Here is a 16,316-nt window from a genome sequence, read left to right as displayed (position 1 = left end):
AGTACAATAGCTTTTCATGAGAAAAATAAAACGGGTTCTGTTTTTTGTAAAACAAATAAAAATAAGAAATTAGTATAAAGCAGAATTTTGCTAAGTGACACTGTTATAGAAGTTTGCAAATTAACAAGTATCATGTCTCTTTTGTAAATATGGGGTTTGCAGATCAACAAAGAGCAAAGTATTGTATTTCTGCTAGAATGCATATATGCCAGATATACCCAGTATTATTATCCATATATATTGCTCATAGATCTTGCCAACTCTTGTATTACATTAGAAGTTTCTATTATAAAATCTGACATAAACCGTTTCTGGACTTTAGATGGATTCCTGTGTCATTTGCCAAATTTAGCTAATGAGAAATACAAAGATATGATCATCAATGGGAATGCCAACATAGTGTGTGACATTAACTTCTGAGTTAGTGGTTCAAGCGTAAAGCAGTCAAATCTGTAGTGTTTCAGACCATGTTGCTGCCATCCTAAGGGAAACAAATCATAACTCAAAACTGATTTTTATAGTTCTGTGTAGGATTAAGGCATTACGTTTTATCACACTGTTATAATATTCTTTTTTTCTAAGAAGAACACAGTATGCAGATTATTTTGCAGTCAGAAAAATACTGTTTTGAGCACAGTGTTGGAATACTATAACTCTGCCATTAATATTAAAATCATAAGTGGACACTTGCTTTTCTATTAAGTACACAAATGCAAAATAAAGACGCAATTAAACTTTTAAAAGTTACTGTTTGTTTTATATTTGTGAGACAAGGCAAGTGAGGTAATATTTTTTTATTAGATTAGCAGAAGTTGGTCCAATAAAATATATTAACTCACTTGTCTCTCTCGTATTCTGGGACCAACACAACTACAACAACACAGCAAACATTTTATATTTGTTTCAGCGAAAAAATTGGCATTGAGCTTTTCTTTACATTATTCAGCTTGTAGTTTTTTATTTTTGTATGTTCTGTAAATATTGGTATATTCATCAGGTTTTGGTGTGAAAGAAAATTTTTCTTGTTAAGGCATATTTCCCCAACCACAAAGCCAGTAACCGTCACATTTTAGCATTCACATTCTAGCACACAGTATTAAGGGAGTGTTTGGCCAGATTCTGAGGGAAGTGGAGCTGAGGTGAAGTTGGGGCTAGAGCTAAACTGTCAGGAGGCTAATGGTAGCACTGCACTTGGGCTAACTAGCCATGTTTCCAGTATTGATGGGGCGGGAGGGTAAGCAGTCCATACCTCAGACTTTGCATGGTTAGATGGTCACTTCAGTGCCTCTGATAGTCTCGTCAAAGAGAAGACAACACTTTCTCTGCATCTACAATATGGACTTGGTTTGTAGCTTTTGCCAGTCCATTGGTTTTCCATGGGAGGCAATAATACTATCCCAAGTAGCTGTTCCCAAGCCAACTTGGGGGGCAAAAGTGTTAGAGAGGAACCATAGGGTCTGAGACAGCTACATGATCTCTGATTTGAAGTAGCCAAAAATTGCAACCAAGAAAAACATAGACTTTGGACATCTGTGCTTTCTCTGGCAGTGTTCACAGTGAAAATGGGAAAATATATCGTAGGTAATAAGGATTATCAAGTATTAAATTATCCATCAAAAATAAGAGAAGTACAATGAAAATGTAATAAAACAGTGCAGACACTTTGACATAAGAAGAAAGAACAGAGGAAATGTGACTCAGTCTTTAAATTGATGGCACAAAATATTCTTTCATTGCCAATCTATTAGTTGACTCATTTGCAACAAAATAATCAGTCAGATAGCAGATAGTTAATACTTTCAATCTTTTCTTCGGTATATTAAAGTTGATGATGATCCAGTCAGAACTAAAATTGATTTGTTTTAATTGTTTAGTGTGTAATTTACTTTAATATTTGTTGAACTAAACTTTAGCCATTTTCCATCAATTCTAGAGCAAATATATTTAAAAAAATCATGTTTCTTTGTATGAATTTGGTACTCACAGAAATAAAAGGTTATAACAGTGAAGCATAAGAAGCATTCTTCACAAAGCTCTGCCAATACACCTTAATCCTAATCTGCTACATTTCTGTTGCTCCAGTCTTTGACCTCTCTTGAAAGTCTTAGTTACATTTATGTGCTCCCTCCAAACGCACTTTTACTCATTCTGTAACTCAAGGGAGCACTTACCCACTGAACTTTCCCATTTTCCAAATCAATAAATTAGAAATGCCTCCAGTTTTCTAAAACCCTAACTGTTCTTTTATAAATAATTTTACAATTGTTATCGGTAGACCTGGTAAAGCCACCCGCAGGCAAAAGTTGCCCAACACTTCCCATGATAAGACCCTTTTTCAGTCACTTAAAACTGCAGACTTTAACCATTTGGCCTGAAATTTCCCATGCTGGGTGTCTGCTGATTTTTCTTAAAACTTTCAGCTAAAATGATTCAGCTGTTTCTGATAAAGAGATTAGGAAAAATAAGTTTTACCCATCTTAAAAAAATTCTTACAAACATTTTGCTGTGAAGCTTTAATGCCTTCATGTTTTGGAACAGGGCCTTGAAATTTGGCAAGGGGAGGGTTACTTTGATGCCTAGGATGTGCCTTTTACTGTTCCCTATGAAAATTTGCCCAAATTTGGCTAAATTATAAACCTCTGAATAATCTCAGTTCACCGATGCTCAGTATTATTATTTATATTGCCATACCCTTAGTCATGGACCAGGTTCCCAGCGTGCTAGGTACTGTACAAACACAGAACAAAAAAACCTTCCCCAAAGTGCTAAGTCTAAAACAAGAAAGAGCAGATGGATACAGACAGACAGGAATGTGCGAGGGAACAGTGAGACAGTATTGGTCAGTATGGTAGTCTGTGGTCTCAGCAAAGCAGCAGCCTAATCATTGTCAAGGGTTCTGGGTTTTTGTAAGTGTAATAGAAAAGAAGGGTTTTAATGAGAGTTTTGGAGGAGGAAAATTAGGTAGCTTTGTAGATGTTTATAGGGCAGGGCTCTAATCAAGCAAGAAGGGTAGCTATGGGAGAAAGCATAAAGATGCTTGTTTGGAGGCGGCTGTTGGGATGGAAGGCAGAGTTGACATCTTGATAGTGAATGAGACATTACATGGAGGGTATGGTTAGCCCTTGAAGACCTTTGAAAATGAAAATAAGTTCCTGGTTTTTGATGCAGTAGAGAAGCAGAAGCCCATGGTGGGGGAGGAATGCAAAAGTGAGGTGATGTGGTCCAAATGACAGGCTGGAGAAATGATTTGAAACAGCATTCTGAGTGGATATAGGTGGGGCAAAATTGCATTTGTCAAGGCCACAAAGTAGGATGTTTCAGTATGTGACAGTCAGGGTCCAGATGGTTTTTCCCTGGATCCTGATTGTCACACTGTAATGCGAGATGATGAGTGCCTGGACCAGAGAGAGAGAGTTTTAGCTGTGTGAATGGATAGGAAAGGCCATATCTTAGAGGTGTTATGCAGAAAGAATTGGCAAGATTAAAACATAGGCTGAATGTGAGGACCCAGATTGTGGTCTGAGTTGAAGATGAGGCTCAGGTTATGGGTCTCACTGGCATGCAGGATGATGATGTCCACCGTGATCAAGAAACAAGGTAGTGAAAAGGGCTTGGGAGGGAAATTAGAGTTCTGTTTTAGCCATGTTGAGTTTTAGTCGATAGCTAGTCATCTATGAAAAGATGTCAGACAGACTGAGATTCTAGCTGAGATGAAAGATGACAGGTCTGAAATAGAGAGGTATTTGAATCGCCAGCAGAGACGGTACCTGAATTTGTGTTTGCAGATGAATTTACTGGGAGACCTGGTTAGAGGGAGAATAGGAGGGGTCTAAGGACAGAGCCCTGTGGAACCCACACCAAAAATTGAGGAGGGATTAGGAGGATCCTCTGAAGGAGCAATTAGAGAGGTATGAAGAAAACTGGGAGAGGACAGAGTCACCGGCTAAAGAAAGACAAGATTTCAGGAAAATGTCCATGGTCAGCTGTGTCAAAGATGGCTGACAAATAAAGGCGGATTAGGAAGGAGTACTGGTTCTGCAGTTTGGCCAGGAAGAGGTCATTAGAGACTTTGGTGTGAGCAGTTTCACTGGAATGCAAGGGTGGAAGCCAGTTTGGAGAGGGTCTAGGATGGAGCTTGAGGAGAGGAATTCCAGATACTGATTGTATGCAAAGTTTTCAATGAGCTTAGAGATGGAAGGGAAAAGGGATTTTGGGATGGTAGTTGGAGAGGCAAATGGGATTAAGGGTAGGGTTTTTTTTAAGACAGGAGAGACTAAAGCGTGTTTATAATGTGAGCTAAAAGAGCTAGAGAAGAGTGAGAAGATAAGGAGAAGAGTAAGGTCGGGAATGAGATTGACATGAGCGAGATCAGGAGTTGGGATGGGTCAGTGGGACAAGTGGGGGGGTTTGTAGGAAAGAGAAGATAAACTTCTGCATCTGTGATAGAAGGGAAGGAGGAGAGTTGTGGGCGGGGAAGGATGAATGGAAGGAAGGACAAGTAGAGGAAGTTCACTAGTGAGACTAGTTAGCTTGGCAACTAAATTATCTGAAGATTTCATTTGTACTGAGCATGCACCAGCCCAGAGCTTTCCCTGAATTTGCTCTTTCTAGCTGCCAGAGGCCATTGTGTCTACAGGCACTGGTCTCAGCATTCTTTTGTCCTCATCACCTCTCCCCTCTGCATTCAAACAAGTCAGGCTGGTGTCGTAGTAGCCATTGCTGTTAGGAGGAGAGAATTTCAAGAAAAGTTCTGCTTAACTTTTGGATATCCTGCAGTTCAGGAATGGAGCATGCTTAGCTACTCTGTGGGACTGATGAAAGCTCAGTCCAGTGAACTCATAGGAGCTGTGATGGGATGGAGCATGCTCAGCAAAGGCAGAAACTTTGGAGAATAATGTTGTTAGCCTCCAACAAACCTCTATCGAGAATGTGCAAACAGAGATTTGTAGGGGCTTATAACTTGGTCAAATTTGGGAGGATTTTCACAAGGTTGGAACAGGATGCATCCCTGACACCAAGGCAACCTCTTTATCAAATTTCATGTCACTGCTCCAAATCCTGGACGCATTAGAGCTTGTCAATGAAATAGTTGTAAGAATCTATTAACATCAAAACTTCAAAAAATAAGACTTTAATAAATGCAGAGAACTTGTAGGTAAAGTTCCATGGAAAGAAAATCTAAGAGAAGAAGGAGTTCAGTAGAGCTGGGGCAGTTTTTCAAAAAGACAGTATTAAAGGAATAACTGCCAACTATCGTGATAGGGAGGAAAGCTAGGAAGTATAGTCTAAGAGGCCAATACGGCTCCATCAGGAGCTCTTTAGTGACCTGAAAATCAAAAAGCAATCCTACATTAAGTGGAAACATAGACAAATTGATAAGAGGAGAACAAAAGAATAGAAACAAAATCAGAAAGGCTAATGCACAAAGGGAGTTACACCTAGTAAGGGACATAACAGGCAATAAGAAGAGGTTCTTTAAATACTTTAGGAGCAAGAGAAAGATGAAAGAAAGTGTAAGTCCTCTGTTTAATAGGCAAGGAGAGCTACTAACTGATGACATGAAGAAAGCTGAGATGTTTTATGCCAGTTTTGCTTCAGTCTTCACTAAAAAGGTTAATGGTGACCAGATACTCAACACAAAAAGGGGAATGAATATAAGCCAAAATAGAGAGAGAATAGGTTAAAGAATATGTTGATAAGTTAGATGTAGTCAAGTCAGCAGGGCCTGATGCAATTAATCCTAGGGTACTTATGAATCCAGCTGAAGCAATCTTGGAACTGTTAGCAGTTATCTTCGAGATCTCATGGAGGATGGGTTAGGTCCCAGAATACTGGAGAAAGGCAAACATAGTACCTATCTTTAAAAAGGAGAACAAAGACAACCTGGGGAATTATAGACCAGTCAGCCTTACTTCGATACCTGGAAAGATACTGGAAAACATTTTAGACAATCTGTTTGTAACCACCAGGGGGATAGCGTTTTCAGGAATAACCAGCATGGATTTGTCAAGACCAAATTATGCCATACCAACCTAATTTACTATTTTGATAGGGTTAGTGGCCTAATGGATGGGAGGAAGACGTAGTTGTGTGATATCTTGATTTTTAGTAAGGTTTTTGATGCAGTCCCACGTGATAGTCTCATAAACAAACTAGGTAAAAGTGGTCTAGATTACATTTCTATAAAGTGAGTGCAAAACTGGTTGAAAGACCGTATTCAAAGAATAGTTAGAAATAGTCAAACTGGGAGGGCGTAATTAGTGGTGTCACACAGGGGTCAGTCTTGAATGTGTACTAGTCAATATTTTCATTAACGGCTGGGATACTGGAATGGAGAGTATGCTTATAAAATTCACATATGACACCATGCTGAGAGGGGTTACAAAGACAGGATTAGAATTCAAAAGGACCTTAATGAATTGGTCTGAATTCAACAAGATGAAATTCAATAACAACAAGTACAAAGTATTTCATCTAGGAAGGAAACATCAAACGCACAGCTACAAAATGGGGAATAACTGGCAGGTGGCAGTATTGTTGGAAAGGATCTGGGGGTTATAGTGGATCACAAATTGAATATGAGTTAACAATGTGTTGCAACTGTGAAAAAGGCTAATATCATTTTGAGATGACAGGAGTGTCATATGTAAAACATGGGAGAGAGAATTCTGCTCTGCTCAGAACTGGTGAGGCTTCAGCTGGAGTACTGTGTCCAGTTCTGGGTACCACACTTTATGAAAGATATGAACAAATTGGAGAGAGTCCAGAGGAGAGCCACAAAAATGACAAAAGGTTTAGAAAACTTGACCTATGAGGAAAGGTTAAAAAACCGAGCATGTTTAGTCTAGAGAACAGAAGACTCAGAGTCTTCAAATATGTTAAGGGCTATTATAAAGAGAGTGGTGATCAATTGTGCTCCCCATCCACTGAACCTAGAACAAGAAGTAATGGGCTGCAGCAAGGGAGATTTAGGTTAGATATTGGGAAAAGCTTTCTAACACTTTCATACACTTTTTGCAGCAGTTTGCCTGTGACATCTGGTCTGTTGGGTGGACTGTATCCTACTCTTAATGACTGATCCATGTTAATGAAGTGTGGGTTCTTAATCATATACAGAAAGGAGAATTCGTTGCATAAACAAAGCGAGCAATTTTTCCATCAATTATCTTTTTGTAATCTGCTGGTATCACAAAATTATCTGTGGTTGTTTCTGGATGGTGGAGGGTTTTTTCTTTTTGCTACATGATATACTGTGGCTATGTGACATACATAATGTGACTGAAACACTATGATAGATAATTCTGAATGTATAGAAAATGATGGTGATCTTGAAGGTGGATAGTCTTCAAAATCCTGTATGTTGAGGATGGATTCTCCTAAACAAAATAAGTCAATGCAGTTATTTAATTATTATTACCATGCTGCTCATTTAGTATTACTCATTGTATTCACTGACACTCAATACTACTTTAAAGGTGAAATTGTAAAAGGAAGAGCTGCCTATTTCAGCTATTTATTTTTTATCACAACTGCATCTAAAATGGTAGTACCATAGAGTAACAACTATATTTTTTCCTCAAACATGAGAATTCAAGAATAGTCCAGAAGAAAGACAGGCAGTCCCTAAGAAAGAAGTATGAAACAAAAAAGTTTACCAACCTGGAGATCCTGCATGTTCAGACATGTTCCTTTCATCATCTTCAACGCAGCTTCCTCCTGAGAAGGAACACTTCTCATGATGTTGTTTTGTTCAGGCAACCAGACGTTGCATTTCTTTGTTGCACTGTTTGCATTTTGCACGCATGCCTGTCTTACTCACTGGTAGGGGAACTTCATTAAAATATTCCCAAACTGGCTCTCTTTTACGGCCTGCTGCCGTTACAGGTTTTCCCTTCTAGTGAGAGAATGGTATGGTAGATCTCAAATCAATGAAGGCTACACTCAGAAAGACCTCAAGACTTCTGGAATATGTTACTGAAACAGTTTCACTTTTGTTTCTACTGCCTGTCTCTCCCTTCTCTCATTTGTCTCCAGATTTCTTCTTCTCCTTGTCCAGATCTATTCCGCCCCCAACAATCTATTCATTGGACTTTTTGAAACTTTGCACTTTTAGAGAGAGGTAAGGGGTTGACTCTGCGACACATGTGCAGAGGGACAGTAGGGTGGAGGTCTGTTATTTCTCACCTCTATTTGTTTATTTATTTATTTATTTTAAAGTATTTTTGCTGTTAACAAGCATGTTATCTCTAGAGACACAAATCCACAGTATGAGAACTACAAAACTAAGTATCTCTGATGGTGTCTTCTAGACTGAGCACTGAGTCCCATTGGGTAGATAGAAAGATTAACCTAAATAATCTGTACAGAAGCCCCTGGAACACCATAAAATTGGGTCCGTAATCCATGAATTATTGGAACTCATTTACAGAACTTTTCTTAAACAGTACATGAATATATTGTCTCATACTATAGAATTAGAATTTATAATCCCTATACCATGATGAGATATCTCTGAGCTATAATGTATCTTAATTAAAACTATCTTTAGATCAAAAAATTCCAATTTAAATTAAAAAAACGATGTTTTAAATTTTTTTAAAGAATCATTGATTTTTATCCACCCCGGTTGCAATGGAAAGTGTTGGCGGCAGTCTTAACTATCGGTGTCACTATTAGCTCTTCCTATAATAAATAGCTCCTTATACAGACAGCCGTGTGACTAAAACCACCTTTTTCTTCTGAAGACTGCAAACCAATTGTGGAAATGCTTCATGGGAGAAAGGTGTAACCCACACAGTTCAACAGCGATAGCAAAGATAAAATCGTTTGAAAAGGTGAGGTTTTCAGGTGTGTAAAGTGGAGAAGAATGGATTAAAATGGATATCAAAGGAAAGGCTCCCAGAGAAAGTACATGTGCACTTAAAGTACAGTGGTGGAATCCCTAAAAAGCAGATGCTGTCACAGCACAGATGTGCAGAAGAATAAAGCTGTGTCTCGACTATAGCTAGTGTCATATATTTTTTTTAAATACCAGTTAAGCAATTAGAATAAACTAGAGGGATGTCGAAGCTGTTCCAGAAATGTGAATTAAAAGTAGCCGATTTGCACAGATATGAATGGTTTTAGCATAATAGTGTTATCCTGCAGAATTTGATTTAGGGCAGCAGTCTGTGTGATTAAAGATGTAAACTGGATGAGAAATAAGAATAAAAACCAGTATCTTATCTTCTGTATGGGTGTTTCAAACTAGATTGGGAGGGCACTAGCAAGTGGTTACAAATATTTTAACCAACATTGGGTGGATTCATGGATTACTTTGTTTTCTGTTGTTTTCAATTCTTGATTTTGGCAGAAATTGATAAACATTAAAACATTTCTGATAGCAACATAAAATGTTTTCCATACATTACAGTGCTGCACTTTTATGAGGATCTTTGATCTGATATAAAGCTAATCCCACCAGTTTTCTGCACCGCTTTATATTAAGCATTATAATATGCAAATACTTAGCTTAATATTAGGCTTACACAGAAAGAACATGATCTGTTGTATTCATGTTAAATATCCAGGCTACACATCAAAATATTGAGAGAAGCATTGTTGACTCTAGAACATCTGTCTATGTGCCTACAATTATTAATCTATATTTTATGATAATTATATTTTTACAGTGCCATAAATGTGAATGGTACTTTATGGACAATGATAGGTCCCTGCCCTGTGGATTTAAAAACCTAAGTGGATGTTTTTGTTTTCATTTTTCAATACTTTAAGAAGTTCCAGTTGAGGGCATTTTAATATTAACTCACAGCTCCAAATATCCTCTTGAAGTTAAAAGCTGTTTAAAATCAGTAAAATGACACTGTTCTGCAAGAATTAAACTGTACTGTTCTCTGTGTCTGGAGTCCCTTGATTGCAGAACCTTTAGAGTTGGTAATATGCCTCCAAAATAAAAAATATATATATTTTTCCTGGAATTGAATGGCAGTTTATCAGAACAACAATACTAATAACATATTCTTAAAAGAAATCATGGGTTCCTATTTCTTGTGTGTTAGGATCAATTTATGCAATGGAGTACGTAGGTTCCTCTATATTTTGACAAGAATTACTTGCAGCTCTTTAAACCCAAAAGAAGGACAGAGAATTTTGAAGCAACTCAGATATTTTGTGTACTCACTAAATTAAAGGGAAAACATTGCTTTTGTAGTTAAACAGCTGATCACGTCTGTTTTCTTGTCAAGTATCTATATAAATTGGTTGTAAGGCTAAACAATATCTCAGCATGATCACCACTGATTTGCAACACAGTAGCAATGGTTTTGTAGCCAGTTGTAGCTGAATTTGGATCAGTCAGGTGGAAATTTTCATAAGCAAAATACTTTGGTTTGATTAGCAGTCAGCTTTGGCTGTGGTTGCTTTTAGGAATCAAAATACTTTTCATTGGCTTGAAGGTTTTATCAGTTTTGTGTGAAGAGGTACTGACTTTACAGTGAATTTAATTTTACTGTGAATTCATAATATCAGAAAAGCAATGCATATAGTAAGTCAAAGGCTATGCAGTAAATCTTAAATCCATTTGTATTTAAAATCTAATCAGTTATAATTTGTGCTCCAGCATTTTTCCAGTATTTCAGTACTTTCCCCTTTATAACTAAGTGTAAAAGCCTTTATCTGATCTGACAGTGACACTTTTGAGATTTGCAAATTAATTCCAATTCAGCAATCTCTCGCTGGAGTCTGTTTTTGAAGTTTTGTTGTTGTGATAGTGCGACTTTTAGGTCTGTAATCGAATGACCAGGGAGATTGAAGTGTTCTCCAACTGGTTTTTGAATGTTATAATTCTTGACGTCTGATCTGTGTCCACTGATTCTTTTACGTATAAACTGTCCAGTTTGGCCAGTGTACATGCCAGAGGGGCATTGCTGGCACATGATGGCATATATCACATTAGTAGATGCACAGGTGAACGAGCCTCTGATAGTGTGGCTGATGTGATTAGGTTTTATGATAGTGTCCCCTGAATAGATATGTGGACACAGTTGGCAACGGGCTTTGTGGCAAGGATAGGTTCCTGGGTTAGTGTTTTTGTTGTGTGGTGTGTGGTTGCTGGTGAGTATTTGCTTCAGGTTGGGGGGCTGTCTGTAAGCAAGGACTGGCCTGTCCTCTGAAACCTGTCCAAATAGATAGCAAGTATTCTTGCTTGGGAAGAAAGCTAGATCATTCTCAGAAGTTCTCCACTTCTTTGAACAGCTCCGCAAAGTGGGAGAGTTTGTCTTTTGCCATAGTTCCCTGATGAGATCAGGTTTACATGCTCCAGAAAGCTGCTAATCTTGTGGCCAAAACAGTGCATAGTATTAGATCTATTTATGAGATATGTGCTAAGTTAAATGGGCAATGTGGGTGGTGTTTATAAACCTCAATAATCCAGATTTCTCTTTTAAATTAAACTGCATCTGTCTGCTCTTGCCCTCTTGTGTGTGTGTAGGGGGGAGAAGGTAGGCAGAATGGAGAGCCAACAAAATAAAATGAGTTTGGCTTGATTTTTTTCTTTTAATTGATCGTATATTTTGTCATGTTCTTATTAGCATTAAACTCTCTTACAACAAGCGTGGTCAAAATGCATAATTATAGGGAAATGACCCTTTTTATAATTTTGGGTTAGCAACATGTAACCCTTCATCTGCATTGTGCTTTAGGGCATTTCGTCATTCTTTTGTATAACAGTGAAATTCTGTGATCTGCTTTTAAATGGTGTTTCTGTTCAGAATGGTTCATGTTTCCAGAGAGAGAAAATTAGTATTCATTGTTTGGCACTACCATTTAAGAGAGTTTTATATTTGATATTATTGGATTGGCTAATTTGTATGAAGGTTGTTGCTGCCTTGAAATATGTGAAAGAACACTTTATTATATTCAAGACTTCAATCCTCTGCCAAACTCTCATTTGAAATATTTTCATAAGGGCTTGATTTTCAAACAGTTGTGTGTGCAATTGCAATCCTAATTTGCACTGGTAATTAGCACAGTTGCATGCACGAACTGGGTATCTGCACGTGACAATTGCAAGTTATGTACCGTTTGCTGGGCAAGCACCTGATTTCTTCATGTATTCATTCTATTTTCACACAAATTAGGCATGCACATATGATTTTTCAAAAATCAGGCCCAAATTATATGTAAAACTAATCATGGGAAAGCATTCTAGGGAAAAGGGGAGAAGTGCTGTCACTTGATTTTGAAAGTGGGCTGGACAGAGCAATAGAAAGATACTTAAACAGTCATCTTAGTCACAGGTGGACTAAACGATCTAGAAGGCTGTTTTCATTTCTGTGATTAAACATGTCAGTTCAAAAAATGCTAATCACTCTGTTCATTTGTAGGCAATTCGCAGCTTTCAGGTGGCCTTGCACATCTATCCAATGAGCCCTGAACTATGGAAGGAAGACCTTACCTGGGCAAGAAAGCTGCATGAACAGCAAAAGAAAGCAACAAAGACTAAGGCGACGCAAGCAGAGGCAAAAGAAGCAGATGTTGCCCATGAATCAATTCCAGATTATGACTTTGAAAGTGATGAGATTGTGGCAGTTTGTGCAGCTATCGCAGAGAAGGAGAAAACTGTTTCAGCAACTAAAACAGTAGTGATTGTGTCTGCGTCAGGCACAGTAGAGACCGTAACTGAGAAGGAGGAATGTTCGACAACCCCCGATGATACCGTTTTTATCAGAGCCCGATAGTGCAGCATAATCTTTTGCTAGTATTCTTTGGAAATCTAACGTTACTTATCAAGTGTTGGAAGAATTCTTTTTAGCAGCAGTGGAACAGGGTAAAATAGAAGGGGTCATTATTTCTGAAGTAGCTTTTTCAGAGGAAAAGGGTTTTAAAGAAAATGTGACAAAACGACAGATAAGCAAAGACCTGAATTTCTGCTGCTTCCATACTATCAACTACGTGTTGATATTAAAACCCATATTGTAAGACTTCACACACACAATTTGAAAACACAGATTACATTATCATAACTGCTTTCATCCAACTCAATTTCTTAATTGCACAGTCTAAACAACATCTGCTGTTTCTCCTGTAATTAATTATCAGATACTTAAAAAGAAACTGGAAAAGAGAAAGGTGATTTAAGTATTACAGCTCAAACCTGTTAATAATTAACATTATAGATCAACACAATTGAAGTGTGACTCTGAAAGCTTGTTCTCAGAAGTCTTTATTTTCAATGGAGGATAGGGTTTTTTATGAAGAAGTTACAGATCACAGAAAGTCCTTGTAAACCTGGGGTCAGATTCCAAGCCTACTGAGGTCAGGGGAAAGATTCACATTGATGTCAGTGGGCATTGGATCAGGCACTTCATGCATTATTTGGAGGGTGGTGCAAAACCAAGCAACAATTACACCACACATATTCAGGCACTATTAAATATTTAACTTGCACCTACAGAAGAAAGGACATTCAAAATTGAGACTGGAACTGCTCTTACCTTGACTCATCCCAGTATACGTAAGTATATCACCTTATACGCAACAGTACATAAAATGTTAGGAGTCCGCAGTGTACAATGGGGAATGGATTAGGAATAGATCTTTAGATGCAACTTTTTTGTGCTATGGTGATTTTACAGCAAGACTACAAAGAAGGGAATCTATTGCTGTGTTGTGTGGTCAGGTTCCTTGTGGTATGGCACTGCACTCATAAAGAGTTCGATGATTTTTTGTTTTTAACAAGCCACTTATTCTGGATAGCATCTCTTTTTATTTCTGTTGCTTTGTGGGGGCTGTGTACACTTGCTAAAATATATGAACAAAATACATCTTGTGCTGCACACGAGGAACACAGGATGCTTCATTTCGTTTGCTTGCTGGTTAATTCTAAAATTTCAGTAATTCATAATGGGTCTCCCTTTCGTGGGTGGGGTTCTAATGTATAGAGCACCCATATATGGGAGATCTGTGTGTATAATCTTTCCCTTCTGTGACAAAAAATAGTTAAAGCTCTTCCTTTGTAATTTGGAAAGCATATTTTGTCCAGGGCTGATATTCATAGGCTAAATTTCAGCTCAGATAAAATTTTCCTTAATCCGTCAAAGACAGGCTTTATAATAGAATTACTGATAAACCTATACTTGTTGGATCAACAGGCACTGTAAAACTGTTGTACTATATATGTTAATAAGACCGTCTATACAGCCATGAAAGGGTCATCCTGTTATTGCACAGCCTCAAGAGAATCTGTGTTCCACTAGGGTAACGTTGGCACTGAGAGGAATCAGAGCAGATCTTTCAGGTACAGGGAAGTTCTCCTACTTGAAGATTTGTGCATGGGGCTGTAATTCTACTTGTATGTATTGGTAGGATATATTTGCTATGTCTCACTTGGATAGAATTGGACTAGATGACCTGATATGTCTTTTCATTCTATGCCTTCCAGTGTATGCTACATTCATGAGTGCAAAGGGTTTTCCTCCTTCCTCCTGTCCCAAGTTTATATAAACCCATATCTGCTCCCATTGAAATTAATTGGAAATTAATGGTTCAGGGTCAGGCTCATGAAAGGATGCCCTTGCATACTGTCAACTTGGGTGGATTTTAGGCCAGGTTTGAGAGGTCAGCACTTACATCCCAAGTGTGCAGAACATGTGTTTCCCTCTGATTAGATTAAATTAGATTATTACTTCCAAGTAGTGAGGTGAGCAATAACGTCTTGTATGAGGGAGCACCTAGCACGCTTCTTGTGTTGGTGTGTTATTCCCAAATTGGGAAGTTTGCCATCTGGTGGTATGAAGCTCATTCTAATGTTGTACCGTGTGTTGTGCTTTGCATGCTTAGGTCTTGCTTGTTGGATATCTCTATATTGTAAATAAAGCGTGGACTTCCCTGCTCGTCATTGGTGGCTGTTTATTGTGGAAGCTGGGTCATCGAGGGAGGTGTGCAGTTAAGGGAGGTTTAGTATGTTATGTTATGATCAACCCTATTGTCTTTTGTTTCTGAAAGTATTAATATTTTTGTATATTACTCTAAAACATAATAATTACAGTAAAAATTGGTATTGAAAAATCTTGACCAACACTTAAAAATATCCAACTTCTAGCCAAAGCAAGAGTTTTCGGTCCCAAAGAGGGAAAGCATTTGAACTGAAAGGGAAATACCTTTGAAACCTATATATGCTTCAACTGCCGGAATTTATTGCCTCAAGCAATTACAGGTAGCAATGGAAACAAAATTGGTATTTTCTACTTTTCAAGGCTTCTAACAACTTATACTTTAATATTTCACACCTTAGTTTAGTAGAAAAACTACAGAAAATGTTTGTGGTTTATAGGGGCACAATTATGGGAAGATCAAGCAATAAAAGGCTGTGGAAGAACAGTTTTTTGTCTATATATTTTCCATTCAAATATACTGTATACTACATGGCTTAACATAGTTATGTCACACAGTTAGAGTTAAAAATTAGAGAGAGAAATTAAGATGTAGGCAAGGGTTGCAGCACTTCATCACCATGATAAGTAATTTAAACGCCCCCCCACAACACAGACTAAATCAGATCAGGAGAAAAGAGATGCTTTCCAATTAAATTTGAAAAGAGATGAAGAGTGGATGAAGGAGGACTGCTTATGTGACACAGGCAACAGAGATGGCTGTTACACAAACAGTAATGAGATAGCATGAGACCAGTCAATACTAGAAAAATAGCAATTTTCTCCAACGTAATGGGCAGAGTTTGGGACCTGGATATGAGAGAGCTAGCTAGCTGAGGCTCAATTCAGTCAAAATACAGGTAATATTGGTAGGTGTGGGAAGGAATGCAAGAGGTTATATAACTAAGGTAGTGTCACACAAGTTCACAACTTTGATAGGTCATTTTAGATCCACATCTGATTCTGGATGCCCAGATAGCTGCAGTGGCTAAGAGCATTTTCTCCCTCCTCTGTGCCTAATGAGAAGTCTGACCATTAATTTTAGATGCAGATCGTCACTTCAGGAGTTACTTCCAGACCATAGAACTTCCCCAAAATAATCCCTCAAGCGTATCTTTTAGAAAAACATCGAAGCTTGATTTAAAAATTGTCAGTGAAGGAGAAGTCACCACAACTCTTCGTAAATTGTTCCAATGTTAAAAATGTACACCTTATTTCTGGTCTGAATTGTCTAGCTTCAGCTTCCATCCTTTAGATCATGTTATACCTTTCTCTGCTATATGGAAGAGCCCATTATTAAATATTTGTTCCTCATGCAGGTACTTATAGACTGTAATACATAGCACTTCTGATGCAAGTACTTGTGTGTGCTGGCGTACCTTTCAC

At 37.9% G+C, this 16,316-nt stretch overlaps 1 protein-coding gene across 3 annotated transcripts in view; it reads left to right on the top strand.

Annotated features, from left to right (window-relative positions):
• The window catches only part of TTC33 (tetratricopeptide repeat domain 33), a 121,227-nt gene extending 106,331 nt beyond the window's left edge, over positions 1-14,896 (top strand). For all 3 annotated transcript variants that reach the window (XM_073343839.1, XM_073343842.1, XM_073343841.1), the window contains exon 5: positions 12,384-14,896. In XM_073343839.1, coding sequence (XP_073199940.1) covers positions 12,384-12,737 — 354 coding nt within the window. In that variant the 3' untranslated portion in view covers positions 12,738-14,896. The remainder of the gene's footprint in view (positions 1-12,383) is intronic.
• Positions 14,897-16,316: the final 1,420 nt, after the last annotated feature.

The sequence above is a fragment of the Lepidochelys kempii genome, chromosome 5 (genome assembly GCF_965140265.1).
Source record: "Lepidochelys kempii isolate rLepKem1 chromosome 5, rLepKem1.hap2, whole genome shotgun sequence".
In the NCBI taxonomy this organism is placed as follows: Eukaryota; Metazoa; Chordata; order Testudines; family Cheloniidae; genus Lepidochelys; species Lepidochelys kempii.
This window is presented reverse-complemented; position numbering and strand designations above follow the sequence as displayed.